General features: G+C 38.9%; 1 protein-coding gene across 4 annotated transcripts in view; it reads left to right on the plus strand.

Annotated features, from left to right (window-relative positions):
- Positions 1–22959, plus strand: part of EFCAB2 (EF-hand calcium binding domain 2) — a 107049-nt gene that overhangs the window by 43608 nt on the left and 40482 nt on the right. For 2 of the 4 annotated variants that reach the window (XM_054694951.1, XM_054694953.1), the window contains exon 2: positions 4303–4387. In XM_054694951.1, the coding sequence (XP_054550926.1) occupies positions 4303–4387 (85 nt within the window). Of the gene's footprint in view, positions 1–4302; positions 4388–22959 lie in introns of those variants that run through there. The other 2 variants (XM_054694954.1, XM_054694952.1) reach the window with 2 other exon arrangements.

A 22959-nucleotide genomic window follows, 5' to 3' on the forward strand; every position in this document is an offset into this window, starting at 1 on the left:
TTTATAATGTTGAGAAGTTCCCTTCCACTTCTAGTTTTATGAGTGTTTTTATCATGAAAGTATGTGAATTTGTCAAATAGCTGATAATGATCATATGTTTCCCCACCCATTCTATTGGTTATGATGTATAATCCTTTTTATATGTGTCTTAATTTGGTTTGCTAGTATTTTGTTGAGGAATTTGTTTATATTGCTAAGGGATTTTGGTCTGTAGTTTCCTTTTCTTCTGATACCTTTGTTTTTATATTAAAACATTTTTATTGAGGTATAATTGATATATAACATTAGTTCCATGTATACAATATAATGATTTGATATATATATATTGCAAAACTGTCCTGACAGTAATTCTAGTTTATATCCATACTATATATAGTAACAATTTTTTTTTTTTTCCTGGGAAGAGGACTTTAATGATTTTCTTAGCAACTTTCAAATATGCAATGCAGTATTGGCTTTAGCCACACGCTGCACTTTACATCCTCATGGCTCACTTGTTTTATAACTGGAACTTTGTACCTTGTGACCCCCTTCACCCATTTCACTCACCTCTTACTCTTACCTCTGGTAACTACCAATCTAATATGTTCTTTGTATTTATGAGTTTATTTTTTTACTACTAAATTTTTAGATTCCATTTATGTTACCATTAAATCTCTCATATAAGTGAGATCATCCAATATTATGCTAATTGATATGCAATTATAGCTAATTGATATGTCATATTGATATATCAATTAGCATAATACCCCCAAGCTCCATCCATGTTGTCACAAATGCAAGACTTCTTTTGCTTTTATGACTAATGTGTTATTATATATGTATATATATCATACATGGGAACATATGTACACATATAGACACACACACCCTCACACACCACATGTCACATACCACAACTTCTTTATCCATCCTTTACATTTAAGTTACTTCCGTGTCTTGGTTATTGTAAATTCAATGACTAGTGGGATCCATCTTTTAAGTTTTTAAGCTTAAGGTTATTTCAATTGCTTATTATTATTTTTATTTCCCTTGCCATGATATGGTTAAATGTCCAGAAACATTTTTATTGTTGATGCATTGGAACATACCATCAATTTTTTCTTCTATATATTCTATTGTTGTAGGTCATATATACAAATTTTTAATCCATTTGGAATTTATTTTTGTGTATGAAGTTAGCAAGTGATCAGCTTTATTCTTTCATGTGTGACTTTGCAGTTTTTCCAGCACCATTTATTGAAGAAACTGTCCTTTCCCCGTTTTGTGGGTATGGCTGCTTTATCATAGACTTGGTACTGATATGTACCTGGATTTATTTCTGGGCATTGATTTCTATTTTATTGTTCTATAGATTTGTGTTTATGCCAGCACTATATTGTTTTTAATATTGTTGCTTTATAATAAAGTTTGAAGTCATATAACAAGATGCATCTGTTTGTATCCTTTTTGCTATTTGAGGCCTTCTCTGGTTCCATATAAATTTCAGTATATTTTGTTAAGTTTCTTTGAAAAATATTATGGGCATTGTAATGGGGATTGTGTTAAATTTATATATTGCTTTTTGCAGCTTAGTCATTTTGATTATATTGATTCTCACTATCCATGAGCATTGGGATATCCTTTTATCTCCTCATGTCACTATCTAAATCCTTTAATTATGTCTTGTAGTTCTTGTTGTATAGGTCCTTTACCTCCTTAGTTAGATTAATTACAAGATATTTAATTCCTTTTGAAGCAACTATAAATGGAGTTATTTTCTTGATTCTTTTGCTTTTCATTGTTTGTATATAAAAATGCTACTGATGTCGATGTTGACTGAGGGTGCTGCTCTGCTGTAGTAATCTATTGTTTCTTATAGTATTTTGGTGGAGTCGTTACATATAAGTATATCATCTGTGAATAGTGATAGGTTCTTTTCTTTACTGACCCAGAGTCTCTTTATTTCCTGCTGTTTCTGATAACTCTGGCCAAAACCTCTAATACTAAGTTAAAAAGACTTGGTGACAATGGCATCCTTGTTTTGTTCCTGATCTTAAGGGGAAAGCTTTCAGTTTTTCACCATTAAGTATTATATTGGGTGTTGGTTTGTAACTTATGGCCTTTATATATTTATTTTTTATTTCCATCTTAGCGTTTTAATCACAAATGGATACAGAATTTTGCAAATGCTTTCTTTGCATCTATTGATCTTATATGATTTTTTACTTTTGCTGATGTATTATATTGATTGACATATGCATGTTAAACTATTCTTGCATCCCTGGAATAAATTCCACTTGGTCATGATGTGTATTATTTGTGATATATTATGGAATTCAACCTGCTAGTATATTGTTGAAGAGACTTGTAGTGATGGTCATCAGGTATATAATTCTCTCTTTTTTAATGCTGTCTTTATCTGGTTTCTGTAAGTAGGGTAATAGTACCATCATTAATGTATTTGAAACATTGTCTTTCCTTGTATTTTTAAAATAAACAGGTGGCACAGAAATACAAAGAACAAAGAGATTACTATGAGCAACCAAATGCCAATAAAATCAATAACCTTGAAGAAATGGATAAATGTCAAGATCAAAATAATTTACTAGGACTCAACCAGAAACAAACAGAAGAGTTAAGCAAAGCAATCACAAGCATGGGGACTGAAACAGCAATAAAGTCTTCATGAAAACAAAAGCCCAGAGAACTTTGTAAATGAATTGTATCAAACTTTTGAACAAAAACTTGTCCATCTTACTCAAATTGTTTTAAAATATAATACAACAAATGGTAGTTACCCACAAATATTTATTGAATAACTTTTCAATCGTTTTGTGAGTCTTCCTTCAAAAACTACTTTGTAAGCTCCTTGAGAGAATGTCCTATGTTGCTTTTTATTATTTTTTATTTTTTACATCATTGTTCATTATTAAACAATATTTGCTTCCCTCCACCCCCTCAGGTGTAGTCCCCATAGAACTTCCTTCACCAATGCACCCGTGCATCATCACCTCAGTCCCCTGTGCTCCTCCTCCCCTCTCACTCCTCCCCTCTCACTCCTCCCCCTCCGCCTCCCCTGCAGGATGTCTCTGATTTATAATTGTCTGTTTTTGCTTTGTTGTGTTTTGTACTGTTGTTATTTTTTTACACTGATGTCTAATGGGTTCCCCTATATTCCTGTTATAAGTGAAACCATCCGATATCTTTCTTTTTCCTTCTGGCTTATTTCGCTGAGCATAATTCCTTCTAGTTCCATCCATGTTGCTGTGAATGGCATGAGTATCTTTCTTGATTGCTGAATAATATTCCATTGTGTATATATGCCACTTCTTCTTGATCCAGTCATCTATTTTTGAGCATTTGGGTTCAAGAAATGGGCAGAAGAACTTAAAAGACATTTCTCTAAAGAGGAAATGCAAATGGCCAACAGGCATATGAAAAAATGTTCAACATCCCTTATCATCAGGGAAGTGCAAATTAAAACCACATTGGGATACCACCTTACACCAATTTCATTCTTATGAAACATATCAAAAAAACAAGCAACAACAAATGTTGGTGAGAATGAGGTGAAAAAGGAACTCTCCTACATTGCTGGTGGGAGTGCAAACTGGTCCAACCACTATGGAAAGCTGTGTGGAGCTTCCTCAGTCTACTAAAAATGGAGCTACCATATGACCTGGCAATTCCACTACTAGGGATCTACCCAAAGGACACAAAAACATTGATTCAAAAGAACACCTGTACCCCTATGTTTACTGCAACACTATTTACAATAGGTAAAACCTGGAAACAACCATGTATACCTCTACAGGCTCCCACAGTGTCAGTCCTCTGAGGGTATACCTCAGAGGTATATTGGAGGGTATACTTCCAGTGTACACTGAAGCAAGGCAAGCCAGCACCCTAGTGAGCCAAAATTATTATCTATGTCGCTGGACTCCTTCCACCTCTTAGGCTAGAACTACACCCAAACTACTTGAGCCAGAAGATAGGCTGTGCTGAAGATGGTCTGTCTTGATTTGGGTGGTGCCTCCATGCCTGTATACATATGTAAAATCTCATTAAGGGGTGTACTTGAAATTAGTGCACATTTGTACTTTATTGTATGTGTATTATGCCTTAATAAAAAAAGTATTTTAAAGAAGTCTGTTTCATTCTTTGAGTTTTCCAGAGGAAGTTAAACATGCTAAATGATATGTTAAGATTAGGAAAGAGTTCTGTGTGTTCCTCCTTATTAAGAATTTCAAACTTAGTGATTGAAATTTTTTGTTAAGAATTCACAGTTAAAGTAAAATAATTTTTATTTACTCTTTTCAGAGCTCCTGATAGCAGAATATAACAAAAAAATCAAAGAAGCTTTTGAAGTGTTTGACCATGAGTCAAATAATACTGTGGATGTGAGGTTTGGAAATGTTTTCTTTATTTTAATTCTAAATCACTGATACAACTCATAAAATAGAAGGCTATTTTCTTTCTACATGTCTTGGATCTATTATGCTATTTAAATTGATTTTCCTGTGACCTATAAATGTGTTTGCTAACTCTTGCATCACATCAGTACTGTTTCTTGTTCTTGATAGTCCAGTGACAAGAACTTGTATCTACGTTGTCTGTTCTAACCTATGGACTAAATTCTGCAAGCGAGATGAACTCTGCTATGGCTTTAATATTAGACACCTATTTGGCATTCATTAAATAGTTGTTCAGTGAATAACTAGAATTTACCTTTAAAACACATAGGTATATGTTATCAATGGAATGTTATAAAAAAAAGATTAATAATGTTTTCAGCAATGATGCATTACCACAGTAAAACAACAAAAGACCAAGACAAAAGATCACAAAAGATAGGAGAAAGACACAGATACTGGTAGATCTAGAATGGAGGGCAAGAGACAAGAATAGCTTCAGACTAGGGAAAAAAAAGAAGGTAAAAGGTACAGGAGATCATACATGAATATATTAGATATTGAATGTTTCATGCCACACATGTCAAAGAAAGGCAACAAAATCATTATACCGGAAGGCCAGGTTAAATGAGGAATATCTGATAGAGTAGCAATCTCAAAACTCAGAACCAAGTACAGAGGCCAGTAGAGAAGTGGGATGCGATTTTAAAATGGTACTAGAACAGACCCGTTTGATGATCATAAGCCAGCACCATCACCAGTACTATCAATGGAGTAAGTGCTGTAGCTGTAAGCTAGATTGAATGAACCGTATGAGATTTTATTTTTGACAAATTGTGTTTGTAGTCCTTAGTTTTTCACACCTGAAGGTACAGGTGTGATTGAAGGAAGGATACTAGGAAGTGCAATGACTTCCATTACTTTATAGTAGCACTTTATACAGTTTTGTTTTATGCCTCAACTATGTTTATGGGCCTTACTGAAGTGGCTTAAAGAGAATGAAGTTCCAACTCGTGACTGTAGTTGACCTTGCTTGACCCTTGCCTCAGCCATATACCAAGGAAGCATGAGAGTAACCAGGGTATGAGGGTAACCAGGTGGTTCTGGTCACCTTGATTGCTCTGAGAGGGTTTAGGGAGAGGGTTGGGAGCATGTGGCTCTTGCCTGCATGGGAGGTAACACTATTTCAGACTACTCACTGAAATGGAGGGGCTACTGGGGGCACAGGGGAGGTCTTGTTAGAGAAGTCAGGGAAGGTAGAAGACTAGGAAGGTTTTGTGAGGGAAAACGGGAACAGAAAAGAAACCAACGTTTACTTAAGGATTGCTCTCTGATAAACTCCCTATAGTTGAGGGCTAGGAGATTTGTGTACACTACCTCATTATTCTTTTTCTTTGGTGAGAGTTGGTATCTCTGGTTTTTAGAGACAGGGAAAAGGGAAATGTTTGCCTAAGGTCACATCAGGGTTTTTCTAATCCTCTAGCACTTACTTCCCAGGCTCATCTCCTGCCTTTAGGCTTCCTGACATTAGCAGTGGAAAGTTCTCCTAAATCCCTAAGCCTTCTGGGGGTAATAGAACCAATTATGGAAAAATAAACATGTTTATGAGATTCATCTTTTTCCCATTCAAAATTAAAATAATTTTACCAAGGCCCTGAGGGAAAGTGTATGTTCTTGCAGCTTAAATTGTCTACTTTATTAAATAAAGAAGGTTACTAAGAAAATTGAATTGTTTTTAGCACTAAAATATTAATGTTAAGCATATTTCAATAGCAGTAACATGGATGAATGCATTTTTTTAATCTTTATTCCTTGTGTTAAGTTATAAAGCACCTTAATGCTTGTAAGATTTATTTATTTATTATTTATTTATTCATTCATTCATTCATTCAAGCACTGGGTACAGGCAGAAGCGCGGGAGGGTGAGAGAATTCACCAGAGCCAGAGTAGGCAACAGAACAGGCAGACTGATGAAGTACACTGCTGAGGGGAGCAGCGGGTGGCAGGAGAGGTCTGTTGCGCCATGTGGGACCCTTGCCGTGGCCAGGGATTGAACCTGCGCTGCATGAGGCTGAGGGCAGCTTTGCAGCCCAGCACCCAACTGCTGCGCCACAGGGAGGCTCTCTCTGGCTTTTTCTAATGGCCTCTGCTTCTCTGCTGGTTCTCTTTTTTTTTTTCTTTCTCTGTTTTGCTCTCTGCTGGTGTCCCCGTGACACCGCCCTTATAAGCCCGATCTTAGCTCAGGTGTATCCTGCCTCCGCGTGCCCACACCCCACTCCAGGTGTCCGCCATCTAATGGCGGGAGGGTGGGAAAAGCCTGATATTTTACTTACCCTACACTCAACAATATTTTACAGTGGACTAGTAGCAGAGTTTCTTCTGCTTGGGAAGCTGTGCAGCAGCCCTCATAGGCTTTGGGGACGCAGTCAAGAAAGGCCTTTCCTGCATTTCTCAACCTACCAGTCTCTCCTCTCTATTTGTAAAACATTTAAACTAGCTAGAATTTATTTTGGTGTGTGATTTAAAGTCTAAATAGACTTTTTCCTTTTATCCAAATTATGAAATGGTTTGTTTTATTCTTGAATTACTAGGCTTACCTACTTTATAATGTACTGAGTTTTCTATAATTGGGGCTAATTTCAGCTATGTGTTGTGATCTGTTGCTTTGCCTTTCAGTCTTATACTAGGTCAATCTTATATTAATTTTTATCACTTTATAATCTGCTTTAATATCCAACAGAGCGACTCTCCTTATTACTCTTATTTTTAAGCTTTTTAAAAATTAATTAATTTTTATTAGAAGAATTGGTGTGTGGCCCAGAGGTGCAGGGGAGTGAGGGGATTCACCAGAGACAGAGTGGGGAGCAGAACAGGGAGATTGACTGTAATACACTGCTAATGGGAGCTAGTGGGCAAAACAGGAGAGGTCTGCTGTACCCTATGTGGGTTAGCTCCATGGGCGGGGATCAGACTCAGGCCACTGCGGTGATAGTGCTGAGACTTAACTCCTCAACCACCAGGGAGGCTCCTTTAAGCTTTTTAATTATGATCAAAGGCAGTCTTCTGTGTAATGACTGAGTGGTGTAAAGAAGTATCTGAATGGAGTGATTTTAGAAATTTGTAAAATGGTGGTTTGGGCAGGGAAGAAAGAATATTTCCTTGGGAGGCTTCCAGGGCATTTGGTAGTTCCTCCTTAATGTGCTTTAGGTACCATGCCTCGGGAGAGGTGTGGCACCATTTCCACTGTAGGGCACACTTGGGCCCTCTCCTAGGAATTGTATGCTGGCTACTGCCCTTTCCCCTTCTCACTGCTTTGTGCAAATTGAAAGATTTCATTTTAAGTTCTGTCATGTGAGATGGGGGTGAAGGCTGGTGTTGGGAAAGGGGCCCTCCTGCTCTCCTCCCATCTCTGAGGGGCAGCCCTGAGGTCTGGGATCAGGGATTCCATCTCTAGCTGTGTGACCATGAGCATTCTGTTTATCCTTTCTGTGCCTCAGTTTTTACGTTCTCTTCATAGGGTTGATGCAAATAAGTCAGTCTCAAAGTGTGGTTAGAAACCCTCGTGTGGGGCCTCCCCTGGTGGTGCAGTGGTTGAGCACTGGGCTGCGGGGCTGCCTGCAGCCTCTGCAGCGCCGGTTCGTTTCCCCGGCCACCGGTGAGGGTCCCACAAAAAAAAAAAAAAGAAACCCTTGTGTGTCCCCAGGACCATCTCAGGGATTTCTGAAGTCAAAACTATTTTCTTAGTAAATCTAAGACAGTATTTGCTATTTTCATCCCCAGATTTCACAAGTATATATGAATTTTTCAAAAGCTGCATGTTATGTAATGTTGCAACAAATTGAATGCTGAACCAAATAAGAAAATCCGGCTGTCTTCTGTAAAACCTGACATTAAAGAGATTTGCAAATGTGTAAAACAGTGCCACTCTTTTAATTAAACTTATTTTTTAAAAATAGTAGCTATATTTCATAAAATTGTTTTTATATGAACATATAATGGGCTTATTATTTCTAAATGAAAAACTTTTCAAATTCGAAGTTTTATTTCCAATATATGGCTAATATAGTCATATAACTTCTATCAATAAAAATTCTTCCAAATTCTAAATAACTTTTAAGAGCGTAAAAAGCAGTTCTGAAACCAAAAAGTTTGAAAAACATTGTTGTAGCAGACTTTTTAAAATTTTTAAAAAAAATTAAAAAATATATTTATAAGCACATTTAAACAGAAAACAAATGCAAAGTAATGCTTTCCTAAAATCTTCAAAAAATAATTTATCTTCCATAAACAATTTATTCTGTATTTTCACAATGACAAAATACCTTACAATAGAAAGGATCCCACATATGTGGAGATAAAGGAATCGATAGCAGACATTTTAAAAGCTCTTAGAAGAATATTTTTCCCCATCTTTTCAGACTATTTATTTATAATTTTCATGTTCCCCCAAATATTTTCAGGTAAAACATTTTAAAAATCAAAAATTTGTATGTATGTTATGAAAATGCTTAAAAAATTTGCTTATCGAGGTATATTTAGAAGTAGTTTCTATTCTCCAGACATGACATAATTGGGGAGTTCTTTTTTAAAAACCACTTTTTGATGTTGACTTTATTTTTAACACAAATGGTGAGATACTATATACTATATAGGAGCAGATACTATGTTCTGCTCTTTGCTTTTTTATACTTGGTGATTATTACTGATTGATGATAATTCCTTAGATCCAGGTGATTATTCTTTTTTCTTATGAATGAAACATAATATATTGGATCAATCTCTAATCAATGGATATTTGGGTTGTTTGTAGACTGTTGCAATAATAGTCCATGTGGCAGAGGATATCTTAATATGCGTGTTACTTTGCAAAAGTGAGAATTTTTCTCTGGAATAAATTGTTGGAAATATGTCAATGTGAATGAATATTTTTGATAGGTATTACTATTTTGACAATATATTTTTCTCACCTCATTGTATGAGCGTACTTGTTTCCCCATTCCCTCTTGAAATTTAATTACTGAACTTTAGTGTTCTGCCAATCTGATATGTGAAAAATGAAAATAGAATTGATTTTCATATCCCTAGTTATGAACATCTCTTCACATGCCTAAAAACAACTTGTATTTCCTTTCATTTGAATTACCTGTTCCCCATTTTTTCCCATGGAATGATTTTTCTTCTTATATATTAAAGATCATAGCTTTCATCTGTGAAGTTTTTGTCACCTGCCCTTTTGTTTTTACTTCCTGCCATTCATGAGTTAAAAATAATTAGTCAGGGGCCTCCCCGGTGGCGCAGCAGTTGAGCGCTGGGCTGTGAAGCTGCCCGCAGCTTCTGCAGCACTGGTTCGATCCCCGGCCACCGGGTGAGAGTCCCACATGGCACGCAGACCTCTCCTGCCACCCACTGCTCCCGTCAGCAGTGTACTTCGTCAGTCTGCCTGCTCTGCTCCCCGCTCTGGCTCTGGTGAATTCTCTTACCCTCCCGCACTTCTGACTGTACCCAGTGCTTGTATAAATAAATAAATAAATCTTAAAAAAAAAAATTGTACTAGCAATATAAAAAAAATAATTAGTCAAATTACATGCCCTTTATATATGGATTTAATTTTTGAAAACAAGTCATTAAAGTGGTTTTGGTCAAATAAAGTTAAGTTACCTTGCAAGGAATGCCTCTAAAGTAAAGAAACTGTTTTTTCCAGGTAGCTGATAAAATTAATTTGAAAGCACCTCTAATCTTGTTCACTTACAAATAAGTGCTTGTTGTTTCTAAGTACTCAGTTTATGGTATTTGTAATAGCAACTTGAACAGACTTAGACACCCACTCTGACTGAGACTCGAGGAGGAGATTGTTAGAGGTGAAGAAAGATTTGAGACAGTAGATATGAAATGAATAATCAGGAAAAGGGATTACATTTAAATAATTTGAATAGATAATATATTCACATGATTAAAAATTCAAAGAGAGTGGGCCTCCCCAGTGGTGCAACGGTTGAACGCTGGGTTGTGAAGCTGCCTGCAGCCTCTGCAGCACCGGTTCGATCCCCAGCTGCTCCCCGGCCACTGGAGGAGGGTCCCACATGGCGCGCAGACCTCTCCTGCCGCCACTGCTCCCCTCAGCAGTGTACTTCGGTCCTTCTGCCTGCTCTGCTCCCCGCTCTGGCTCTGGTGAATTCTCTTACCCTCCTGCGCTTCTGACTGTACCCAGTGCATGTGTAAACAAACAAACAGACGGACAGACAAATAAATAAATAAAACATGCCTCTATAAAAAAAAAAAAAAAATTCAAAGAGAAAGTACAGAGAAAAGTCCCTTTAACTCCTTTCTACCAGCCACCCAGAACCTTTCCAAAGTACTAGCAAGTAAAGTACTAATTTCTAGGAATCACTCCAGAAATAGTATTTGCCTTTGCAAGGAAATGCATATCTATAAAATTTTCTTAACACCACCCTTTTTTACTCAAATTTTTTCATACTTTTTTACTGTGGTGCTGTTCCCATGGGATGGAATCAAACCCATGATGAAGTTCATTTTTGTGGCTTCTTGGTAGCATGCAGGGGTCTGGAGTGGATGTAGTTTTCCAGTTCTTTCTTAGGCATTGTATATAAATATTGTAAGTTTTCCGGTATTGGAAGGCATCGCAAAAGGATGTGAGGCCCTTGGCATTATGGTTAATTATATCCCAGACTTTATAGATGGAAGTTGGTTATTAGAAGGGCACTGTGACAAAAAAATAACACTTGGGTTCAGGATACCCGGATACCCTGTCAGGGCACATAATTGGCTCTTTTTTTTTTTTTTACATAAAGATTTTATTTTTTTAATATTTTGTTTTATATAATTTTTACATCATTTTTCATTTTTGCACAATGTATGCATTTTCATTTTGGTTATATTTCCCATACAATTGCACCCCCTCCCTTATTTTGACCCTAGTCCTTCCTCTTCCCTTCCGTCCCCACCCCACCCCTCCTGGTTAATCTCTGGTTTATAGTTGCTTGTTGATTTTGATTTTCACTTTGATTAATTAGTCTTTTTCCTGGTCCCTTATTTAAGTTTTCTAGATTCCTGCTATGAGTGAGACCATCCGGTATTTTTCTTTTTCTTTCTGGCTTATTTCGCTGAGCATGATCCCTTCCAGCGCCATCCATGTTGCTGCAAATTGCATGTGTTTATCTTTTTTGAATGCTGAGTAATATTCCAGTGTGTATATGTACCACATCTTCTTGATCCAGTCATCTATTTTTGGGCATTTGGGCTGTTTCCAAAGCTTAGCTATTGTAAACAGTGCTGCTATAAACATAGGGGTGCAGGTGCTCTTTGGCATTGATGTTTTTGTGTCCTTTGGGTAAATACCTAGGAGTGGAATTGCTGGATCATATGGAAGCTCTATCTTTAGTAGGTTGAGGAATCTCCACACAGCTCTCCATAGTGGTTGGACCAGTTTGCACTCCCACCAACAGTCCAGGAGAGTTCCTTTTTCTCCACAACCTCACCAACATTTGTTGTTGCTGGTTTATTTAATATGTGCCATTCTCACTGGTGTGAGATGGTATCTCATGGTAGTTTTGATTTGCATTTCCCTGATTACAAGTGATGTTGAACATTTTTTCATATGCCTGTTGGCCATTTGCATTTCCTCTTTGGAGAAGTTTCTTTTTAGCTCTTCTGCCCATTTTTTGACTGGATTATTTTCTTTGTTTTTGTTGAGTCTCATCAGCTCTTTGTAGATTTTTGTGATCAATCCTTTATCATTAGTGTTGTGTGCAAAAATTTTCTCCCAGGGCCTCCCCTGGTGCAGCGGTTGAGGGCTGGGCTGCAAGGCTGCCCACAGCCTCTGCAGCGCCGGTTAGTTCCCCGGCCGCCAGCGAGGGTCCCACCAAAAAAAAAAAAAAATTTCTTCCAGTCAGTGGGGTTTCTCTTTGTTTTGGTTATTGTCTCTTTTGCTGTGCAGAAGCTCTTTAATTTGATGTAGTCCCAGCTGTTTATCTTTGCCTTCACTATCACTGCTTTGGGTGATGTGTCTGTAAAGATGTCTTTGATGTGCAAATCCCGTAGTGTTTCGCCTATATTTCCTTCTATGTATTTTATGGTTTCAGGTCTTATGTCTACTTCTTTAATCCATTTTGAGTCGATTTTTGTGTATGGTGTGAGGTAGTGGTCAAGCTTCATTCTTTTGCATGTAGCGACCCAGTTTTCCCATCACCATTTACATAATTGGCTCTTTTGATAGATTCTTTTCTGTATTAGATATATGTTTGGAGGCTAACTTTAGTTAACTCTATATAATAGGTATCTGTCATGCTTATCTAGATCAGGTATAAATGTTTTCTGTATGGCTACAAAAACTGGAAGTCAGAGGCTTTCTGAATGGTGGTCTTAGGGAGTGTACTTCCTGGGGCCTCTGAGCATGTAATTCCTGTGGCCTCTGGGTGTGTACCCTCTGTGGCTTCCAGGCTCATACTCCTGCAGCCTCAACCTGTTCTTCTTAATATAGAAATACAATAATGGGTTCAATTGAAAAGCATCCTATTAAATGTGGAAAACTTAACGTAGCTGTATAACAGAGAATGGTTCATGGCAGTATCTTCATTAACTTTGAGAGACCGAGGGAATGCAAATCAAAATAAAATCAGTAGTATTTGCTCAGATGACCACAAGCTTGTTTGGATGTCTGAGTCCCTGTCATCATACTATTGGTTGAGCTCTTTTAGGTTGCATGGGAACAAGTAATCTTTACATTTCTCTAGTTAATGCAAATGTATAGGACTAAATGATATAAAGAATAATCACTCCTTATATACATATACGTTAGCACAGTGATATTCAAGTCTCTTAGCACACTGGAAGGACATTTGTTGCCATCACGGGGACACAGGACTCCAGTATTTCACTGTCACCCTGTGACTCTTCTTCAACTCTAGTTATCCAACATGGATGGTGACTCTCCTCTTTCTTCTACATTCCTGTTTCTACTTTGCTACAGACTCATTTCATTTCTATTTTGTGACTCTGATCCCTTTTCTTCTAGTTACTCATGACTTCTGATGACTTGTGATTCTGCTCGTTTCTCTCTCCTCAACACTTCATCCTCTTCTCCCCCCGTATTCTCCTTCCATCTCTTTTTCATTGTATCCTTCCTTGTATGCCTTCTTTAAAATTTCCAAGGAAGGGAGAGAAAAGCCTGCTTTGGTCATTCTCTTGAGTAGAGAATGCTTTCTTGATCAATGCTGTTACTTCATAGACCTTACTCTTGTAGATCTACAAAGAAATATTTTGTGGTTAAGAAAGCATCTCTGGTTTAAGTGGCTGTACCTAGGGAGGTAGATCAAATGGTACAAAGTCTAACCACCTACACATTAAGAAACTCTCAGAAGGAGTGTAGATTTGGAAGATACAGTTAACCCCAAATCTTGATAAAGTTCAATGAGCCTAGCCCAGTTTCCGGGTCACCAGGTGGAATTCTATGATAAAATCACTGGTTTTTCACTCCCCTCCTCCCTGTTAGTGCTGGTGATTCATGTCCAGGTGGTCAACTGTAGTAGAGATTGGTTAGTCTAATTCTGTTTCCTCCCTTTCTGAGTATATAGCTAAAGTATAATTCCCAGGCTCCCTTGTGGATAGAGGAAGACTGGGACTTATGTCAGACCATCTGACTGAGTTATGGCCAGTGGAGTGTGGGTGAAAGTGATGTGTGCCACTTCTAGACACACAGAATTCTTCAGTCTTTTCCCCTTAAGACTTGATGCATTCAAGCAGAATGATGTGGGAAGCCATGTGTTGGAAATGATGTAACCACAAGAGGGGAGGAATGATTTTTTTGGGTCCCTGAATGATTTTTTTGGAGGATAGCCACCCGTCGATCGGGAAAATTCATTTGTATTTAATGTATTATTAAGTCACTGGAGGTTGGAGCTTGTTATCGCAGTGATATATCATTATTCTCATAGAGTGGTATTTAATTTCCTTCACAGGAATCCCAGGAAGATTCTGGGGGCCCTAGATATCTTGGTAAGATAAGTTTTAGGCTGAAGTTGGTTGATAGTATGGCCCTTTTAGAGGAGGATGGGCATAGGACATCCATTATTTTGCCACTCCTGTCAAGCATGACTCCTGTCAAGAATGACTCCCTTTAAGACTTGCTCTACAAGTCAACAGCTATGGATATAAGATACATTTGTAGTTGCATAAGAAAGTCTAGGAGTTGCTCAGTATTGCTCCAAATTTACTTGAGTGTGGGGACCATGAGAAGGGCAGTTGGGGTTAGCAACTAGTGGTTCCACCTTATGCACAAAACAAGTAACTCCTGTCTCCACCATAGTCAATTGTAATAATGGAATTCAGGGTTCTATATATTCTAGATAGAGGGACTGACAGAAACCTCATCCATCTCATCTACAGAGATAGTAAGGCAAGATACCTAAAGCTGCTGTTTCGCTGGGGGAGGGGAAAGGCAGGATTAGTGTGGGTGCTATTCAAGTTGCTATGAAAGGGAGAAGATTTAGTTACAGTAGCAGGGTCCCAAAGAGCATGGGAATTCATTATTTTCATCTTTGATGGACTCAGAAACAAGTGTTTAGAGGTGCCACTGTATAAAGCAGTCATGAAACCAGTCCCGGTAAGTGCTGTAATTCAAGTAAGCTTTTGGTTAATTTAAAGGCATGGTAGCTACACCATAGCCTTCTTCTGTTTCATTTTTTTAATCACTGAGAAGTAACACTCAAATGTCTGTATTTTCTGAAAACTACTGATGTATTTTGTAATGGCTTCCAACCTTCCACTAAGAGCTCATTTTAAGCTATTTTTCCTTTGCTCATCTAACTCTAAGATTGTATTCTTAACTGAAAGTTTACATTTTTGTTTCTTCTAAGTTGTAAACTTACTGATGACACACCCATTTTAATTTTCAGTTCTATAATGCATACAATATTGTCTATTTACAGTGACAATAATATTAGCAGATGGTATATAACCACTTGAGTGGAGTTATTGGGAAATGAATGTGTTAAGGTGGATTAGGGGCAATTCAGTGATCTTCTTTGCTGCCCTAAGGCAATAAAAATTCATAAATGCAGATCAGTGATAAGAGTAGAAGTAGACTTCAGTTTTTAGAAGAATACTCAAGCTGCTATAGGATGGTAGATGGGTGGAGGCGGTATTTGAAAAGTGGTTCCTAATTTGGGTGCATGTTAGAATCACCTGGGGAGCTCCTCTGGGGGAGAGAGAGAGAGAAAGAGAGAGAGAGAAAGAAAGAGAGAGAGAGAGACAAAGACTTGAACAGTAATTTGAAGAACAAAGTTCAGTGGACATGGAACAAGAGGAACTCCCCTACTGTGCTCAAAAGAACTTAATTAGAGCTTGGTGAAAAATAGGCTAACAGTGTGCCTGTGTGGTAGCCTTACGAAGTTGCCGACAAACCCAGATAGCTCAAGAACTGCATGCAAAAGAGCAGCAGAGAGGTGACACTGAGATCATACCATCTATTTTTTTTTAAAGATTTATTTATTTTATTTATATAAGCACTGGGTACAGTCAGACGCGCAGGAGGGTGAGAGAATTCACCAGAGCCAGAGCGGGGAATAGAACAGGCAGACTGAAGAAATACACTGCTGAGGGGAACTGTGGGCACTGGGATTCAAACCGTCGCTGTAGAGGCTGCAGGCAGCTTTGCAGCCCAGAGCTCAACCGCTGCGCCACCCGGGGAGGCCCGAAATCTCTCCATCTTAACAAGATCTAGTGACTCTCCTGAACCTGCCACCCACAGCCAGGCAGAAACAAGGATGTCCTCATAGGGGCATGCATGGAGGCTCAAGTAGGCTAGCCACACAACAAGTAACAATCCATTTTGATAATTAAACATTCCTTGGCGTTTACCTTGATGTCTGTATTCTGCTGCATTTTCTTCACCTTGATGCAGTGAATATCAAATGTCCTAGTGATCTAAGTTGGGGGGAGAGGACAAAGAATTATGGATGGAAAGTCTTTCACTATTTATTCAAAATATCCCATTGTACAGATGTCTTCATATGGAACAAAACAAGAACAACATAACAAAATTTACCCAGTTACCACCCCCACCCAATACCAGATTATCATTGTCTTCTTCATAGCTAAGAATCCTAATAAAAGGAGTGTTAACTTTTATTGAAAATCTTCATTCTGTTCAACCTTCAACATAAATTGTAATTTTACTTCTTAGTGTCCACCAATGTTTTGATAGTTTTACTTTTGATATTTTTACAATTTTGTTTTTCTTTTTTTTAAAAAAAGATTTATTTATGCGTAAAGAGCTGGGGTAAAGGCCAGATATAGGGAGGGTGAGAGGACTCACCAGAGACAGAGTGGAGAGCAGAACAGGCAGAATGACTGAAATACACTGCTTGGGGAGCAGTGGGCGAGTCAGGAGAGGTCTGCTGCGCCATGTAGGTTTCTCCCTGGCCGGGGATTGAACTCGTGCTGCAGAGGCCATGGACAGCTTCATAGGTTGTGTCTTAACCCCTTGCACCACCAGGGAGGCCCCAATTTTGTTTTTCTGTGTATGTCACTTTACATTTAAAAATTTGGGTGTTCTGTCTGCTTCTTGCATGTCTATGCTTGTTTATTTCCTTAGATTTAGAAAGTTTCACCTGTTATTTCTTTGATCAGACTTTTTTTGCCTTCTCTGTTTCTGCACCTTCAAGGATATCCATTATTCTTTTGTTTCCTTTTTCTTTTTATTTTTTTTTTTAATTTTTTTTTTTTTAAAGATTTATTTTTATTTTTATTTTTTATTTATTTATACAAGCACTGGGTACAGTCAGAAGCGCGGGAGGGTGAGAGAATTCACCAGAGCCAGAGCGGGGAGCAGAGCAGGCAGAAGGACTGAGGTACACTGCTGAGGGGAGCAGCGGGCGGCAGGAGAGGTCTGCGCGCCATGTGGGACCCTCCTCTGGTGGCCGGGGAGCAGCCGGGGATCGAACCGGCGTTGCAGAGGCTGCGGGCAGCTTCGCAACCCAGCGCTCAACCGTTGCGCCACCGGGGAGGCCCTCTTTTGTTTCCTTTTTCTAATGGAGTCTCTTATTTCGTGTAATTTCTTAAATCTTATTTCTCTACTCTTCCACTTGGGTATTCATATATATTAATCTTCTATTTATGAAATTTTTTACTCAGATAAAGTCTAGTAAGTAAGCTTTCCATGATTGTTTTCAGCTCTTTTATTGTAATCCTCATATCTATCACTTCTACTTGGGTTTTTTCAGTGACTTTTATTTCTTGGGTAATGAATTCCTTTTGACCCTGGCTATCTTTTCTGATGTTCCAAACTTACATTTCTGAGTTTAAATGAGAGACTTATACTTCATTGAACATCTTCACTATAGTTCTTCTGAAATCTTTGCTAGTGTCTCCAATTTTGAAAGTTTTAAAGTCTTGAAGTTTAGATTCACTTCCATTATCTTTTTTCTATATATTTTGCCTGAGTTTTGCTCTCTTCTTTCCCCACTAGGTGGCTGAAGTCTTGAGATCTTTTTTTTATCAGGAGGGTAGTAAGAGTCCATGTGCATTAAGTATATGTCCCCAGCCTTGGTTGTGGAGGGCACATTAGGGCTGGAAGTCTACACCCCTTTTTCTCTTTATGATGAACCCAAGCTCCCCGCCATGACTGAAGTCCACTTTCTACGTCCCCATCTCAGTATCATGGAACTCCACAGTTCATAGCAGATTTCCTTCCAGCCTCAGGAGAAAAGAGTGAGAGGATGGTGTTCTGCCATTGCTTACAGGATAACTAGAGTGATTGCTGATTGCTCTGTCCCAAGCCTCAGTCCTGAAGTAATACATTGTTTCGCGCTCACTGTGGAGGGCCCCTGTGCCAGTCTGGATCCACCAGAAGCTATACCCTCCTGGAGTCTGTTCATTCATCAGGAATGACCACCTTCCTGTCTAAGTTTTCTGTCCCCTCTCCCTGCTCCAAAAACTTTACTGAATAGCAGAGTATCCATCTCGGGGAGAAAGATGTGTTGGTCAAATCAGTGATGCTATCAATGAGCTGGTGAAGTATACTTGTGGGTTATGGTTGCTTTTTTTGTACCTAAAGGAGAGTTTACAGGCAGAGAACTCTTCACCCATGTCTTGGCTCTGCCTGCATCCCCCAATTTAAACATGAAACCTTGTAAATATTAAAAAAAAAAAAAGCAGGGGTCTCTTCCTTTATGAACTTGGAGTGGGGAAAATGACTCAAAATAAAATCTGAAAGTAAAAAGATTGACACATTCAGTCACATAAAAATTGTTTTTCTAGCAAAATAAGAAGTTAAAAATCAAGAGATAAATGACAGCTTGAGAAAAATCTTAGCTTACAAGTGGCCTAATACCCCTAATATATAAGTCATAACTCTTTAAAAATACCTGATTAACCAGAAATCTCTATTTTTTGACCATAGAGAAGAAATTAAATATGCCATTAATTTAAAATTTAATCTTCAGTTTTTTAAAAAACTTTCATTTTGAAATTAATTTTGGAGTTACAGAAATGCAAAAAAATAATACAGCGTTCAAAACCATGAATTAAACTACACATCTTAGTGAACTTTCACCAACTTTTCCACTCATCTCCCTTCTCTCATCTGGGATCCAATGGTGAATCCTTTGTTGCATTTAATTGTATTGTAAGTCATTCGGTCAGTGAGAGTTCCTCAGTCTTTCTTGTCTAAGGCGTTTGAAAAGTCCTCCTCAGTGGTTTTGTAGAATGTCCCTCAATTTGGGTTGGTATAGCTGTTTTCTCATGATTACACTGATATAATTCATTCTTTGCATGAATACTGTAGAACTTACTTTGTATTTTTCTCAGAGCATTGTGTCAGACATGTTAACTATCACATTAACTTTATGTTAACATGTCCTATTGCTCATATGTTAAACTTGATAATTCAGTTAAAATACTGTCAGAAGGAAGGAGGGAGGAGCACAGGGGACTGAGGTGATGGTGCACAGGTGTACTGGTGAGGGAAATTCTATGGGGACTACACCTGAGGGGTGGGGGGAAGCAAATATTGTTTAAAAATGAACAATGATGTAAAAATAAAAAAGTTTTTAAAAAAGCAGTGTTGCCCAGGTGTCCCCAATATAAACTTAAATTTTTTTTTTTTTAATAGAGGCATGTTTTATTTATTTATTTGTTTGTTTTGTTTATACATGCACTGGGTACAGTCAGAAGCGCAGGAGGGTGAGAGAATTCACCAGAGCCAGAGCAGGGAGCAGAGCAGGCAGAGGGACCGAGGTACACTGCTGAGGGGAGCAAGGGGCGGCAGGAGAGGTCTGCGCGCCATGTGGGATCCTCCTCCGGTGGCCAGCGAGCAGCCGGGGATCGAACCGGTGCCGCAGAGGCCGCGGGCAGCTTCGCAACCCAGCGCTCAACCGCTGCGCCACCGGGGATTCCCCCCAATATAAACTTAGTTTTTCATTTTGTAGCTAATAAATATTTTAAGGGAGATGTTTCAAGTCTATGCAAACGTTCTATTTCTCTTCAAACTTTTGTCCAGGAATTTTAGCATCCATTAGTTGATCTTACCTGTAGCAATAATTACTATAGTGGTTGCTAAATGGTGTTTCTGTATTATTATTTTTTTTTAAAGAGGAAACTCCAGGAGAGTGCAATTTTTGTTTTATTTGGAAAGTGGGCCATGTTGAGTCTGTAATTATTTAGACCTTTCACAATGTTGGAAAATGTTTGTCAATTAATTTAGTAAATATTTTTTAATCCTTGTTATGAACAAAACATGCATGAGAAATAAAAAGGCATAGTGGCTCTGGGCTGTATCTGAATCTTTTTCTCTGCCTGCAAATCAGTATGATTTGTTCTAAGATGTTATTGCAGAGAGTCTGACAAGCAGAATCTTAGAAGTCAGATTATGGGGAACAACTTCCAATTTTGCTCCATGCTAGTTGTATTACTAAAGAGTGAGTCAAGTTCCAGTTACTTATTTTTATTAGCACCATGCTCTAACCAATTCAGCTGTCTGGCCCACATCAGTTATTTATTTTTAAAAGATTGTAATATTAAAGAAACCAGCAACAACAAATGCTGGTGAGGATGTGGGGAAAAAGGAACCGTCTTACACTGCTGGTGGGAATGCAAACAGGTTCAACAACGATGGAAAGCTGGAGGATCCTCAAACTACTAAATAATGGAGCGTCCACATAACCCAGCAATTCCACTTCTAGGAATTGACCCAAAGGACACCTGCACCCCTATATTTATTGCAGCACTATTTACAATAGCTAGGATGTGGAAACAACCTAAATGCCCCAAAACAGATGACTAGATCAAAAATATATACACAATGGAATACTATTCAGCAATCAAAAAAGATAAATTCATGCCTGTAGGGGCAGGAATGGACACGGAGCAGGTTTTTTATGATCCAGCAGATCGGGTAAAGGAGGAGTCAGAAATCCTCAGTGGCTTTTGCAGGTTTTTTATTGGGATTATCAGGTACACGGCCGGCAGGCAGGAGTGTTGGGGGGCCGGTAGGCTGGCAGGCCTCCCAGCCCCCAGCAGGTCTTCATTCTGGGCTCTCCGGCCTTCTCTCGGCTTCTGCTGGCGTCCCCGTGATGCCGCCCTTAAAAAGCCCAGTCTCAGCCCAGGTGAATCCCATCTACCTAGGCCCACACCCTACTCCAGGTGCCCGCCATCAGGCATGCATTCAGGACCGCAAGGTTCCGTCATCTATCCTGATGGCGGGAGGGCAGAAAAGCCTGATACTTTTTACCTTACCCTACAATGCCATTTGCAGAAACATGAATGGAGCTGGAAGGCATTATGCTCAGTGATATAAGGAAAAATAAAACTATTGAATGGTTTCACTTATAGGAGAATCAAATAAGGGATCAGGGAAAAAAAGACAGTTTGACGGGCAACTATAAATCAGAGACATTCAGCAGGGGAGGGGAAGGGAGAGGGATCAAAACGGGAGGGAAGAGCACAAGAGACTATGGTGATGGTGCACAGGTGACTTGGTGGTGGGAATTTTACGGGGATTACGCCTGAGAGGAGAAATCAAACGTTGTACAAAAGTGAACAACAATGTAAAAAATACATATATAAACTTCCAAAAAGGAGATTACAATATAGGCTGATGTGAGAATTGAGTAAATGTATATGGAATTATTTTTTGATTGAGAGTCAATTCCACAAGTATTTACTGAGTTCTTATTAAATGTGAGCTCCTTGTAGGTGTTAAAATATATCAGTGAAAGAGACAAGTCCTCTGCCCTCATGGTGTTTATATTTTAGAGGAAAGAGACAGACAATATACAAATAAGCAGTTTAATGAATATAATTTGAGATGTATAAGGTCAGGAACAGGACACAGTGCAGGTTTTCTGATCCCATGCAGACCAGGTAAAGGAGGAGTCAGAGTCCTTAGTGGCTTTTGCAGGTCTTTTATTGGGGTTCACCAGGCATATGGCAGGCAGGGGTGCTGGGGGGCCGGGAGGCTGGCAGGCCTCCCAGCCCCCAGCAAGTCTTCACTCTATCTGGGCTCTCCGGCCTTCTCTGCTTCTCTCTTGGCTTCTGCTACTTCTTTCTCGGCTTCTGCTGGCATCCCCGTGACGCCGACCTTAAAAAGCACAGTCTTAGTCCAGGTGAATCCCATCTACCTATGCCCACACCCTACTCCAGGTGCCCGCCATCAGGCATGCATTCAGGACCGCGAGGATCCATCATCTATCCTGATGGCGGGAGGGCAGAAAAGCCTGACATTTTTCCTTACCCTACAGATGTAATAAGTGATATAAAATAAATAAAATAGGATGATGTAATAAAATGAAAATCTCATGATGTATTAAAAAATGAGGAGGGATGAAACATTTAGGTGGGATGATACAGTTTGCACATTTTAGTCAGTGAGTTTCTCTGAAAGTGTTTTTGAAGTTAAGATAAAGAACTTTCAAGGTAAAATCTTTAAAATGAGAAGGCAGCACCCATATGATGAACAGGGGAGAGCTAGTCCAGAGGTCCTAGGAAGGTGCAGAGCTGTAGTGTGTTAGAGAAAAACAAGGAGCATAGTATAACTGCAGTGTAGAGGATCAAGTTCAAAAGGTTTGACGGGCCAAATCATGTAGCGCTTTGTTGAGCATGAGAAGGATTTTTAGATTGAGTACAATCGGAGAATTTTAAGCAGAAGAAGTATATATAGTACAATTTTAATTTTAAACAAATTTTTCTAACTGTTGTGAAGCAATGGGTTAAGAATGAGTTGGTAAGAGGGGCCTCCCTGGTGGCGCAAGGGGTTAAGACGCAGCAAGGGAAGCTATCTGCAACCCTTGCAGCAGACTTCTCCCGACTTGCCCGCTGCTCCCCTCAGCAGGGTATTTCAGTCAATCTGCCTGTTCTGTTCCCCACTCTGTCTGTTCTGTTCCCCTCTCACCCCGTGCACCTTCGGCCTGTATTCCAGTTCTTATATGCATAAATAAGTCTTTTTTTTAAAAAAAAGAATGAATTGGTAAGAGAGAAGCAGAATGACAACATGAGGGCTTGCAGAGGTTCAGGTAAGAGAGATAGGTGTTCAGAGAGAGAAATTGCAGTAGAG

Source organism: Talpa occidentalis, unplaced genomic scaffold (assembly GCF_014898055.3).
Source record: "Talpa occidentalis isolate TD23 unplaced genomic scaffold, MPIMG_talOcc4v2.1 talOcc4.14, whole genome shotgun sequence".
Taxonomy (NCBI): Eukaryota; Metazoa; Chordata; class Mammalia; order Eulipotyphla; family Talpidae; genus Talpa; species Talpa occidentalis.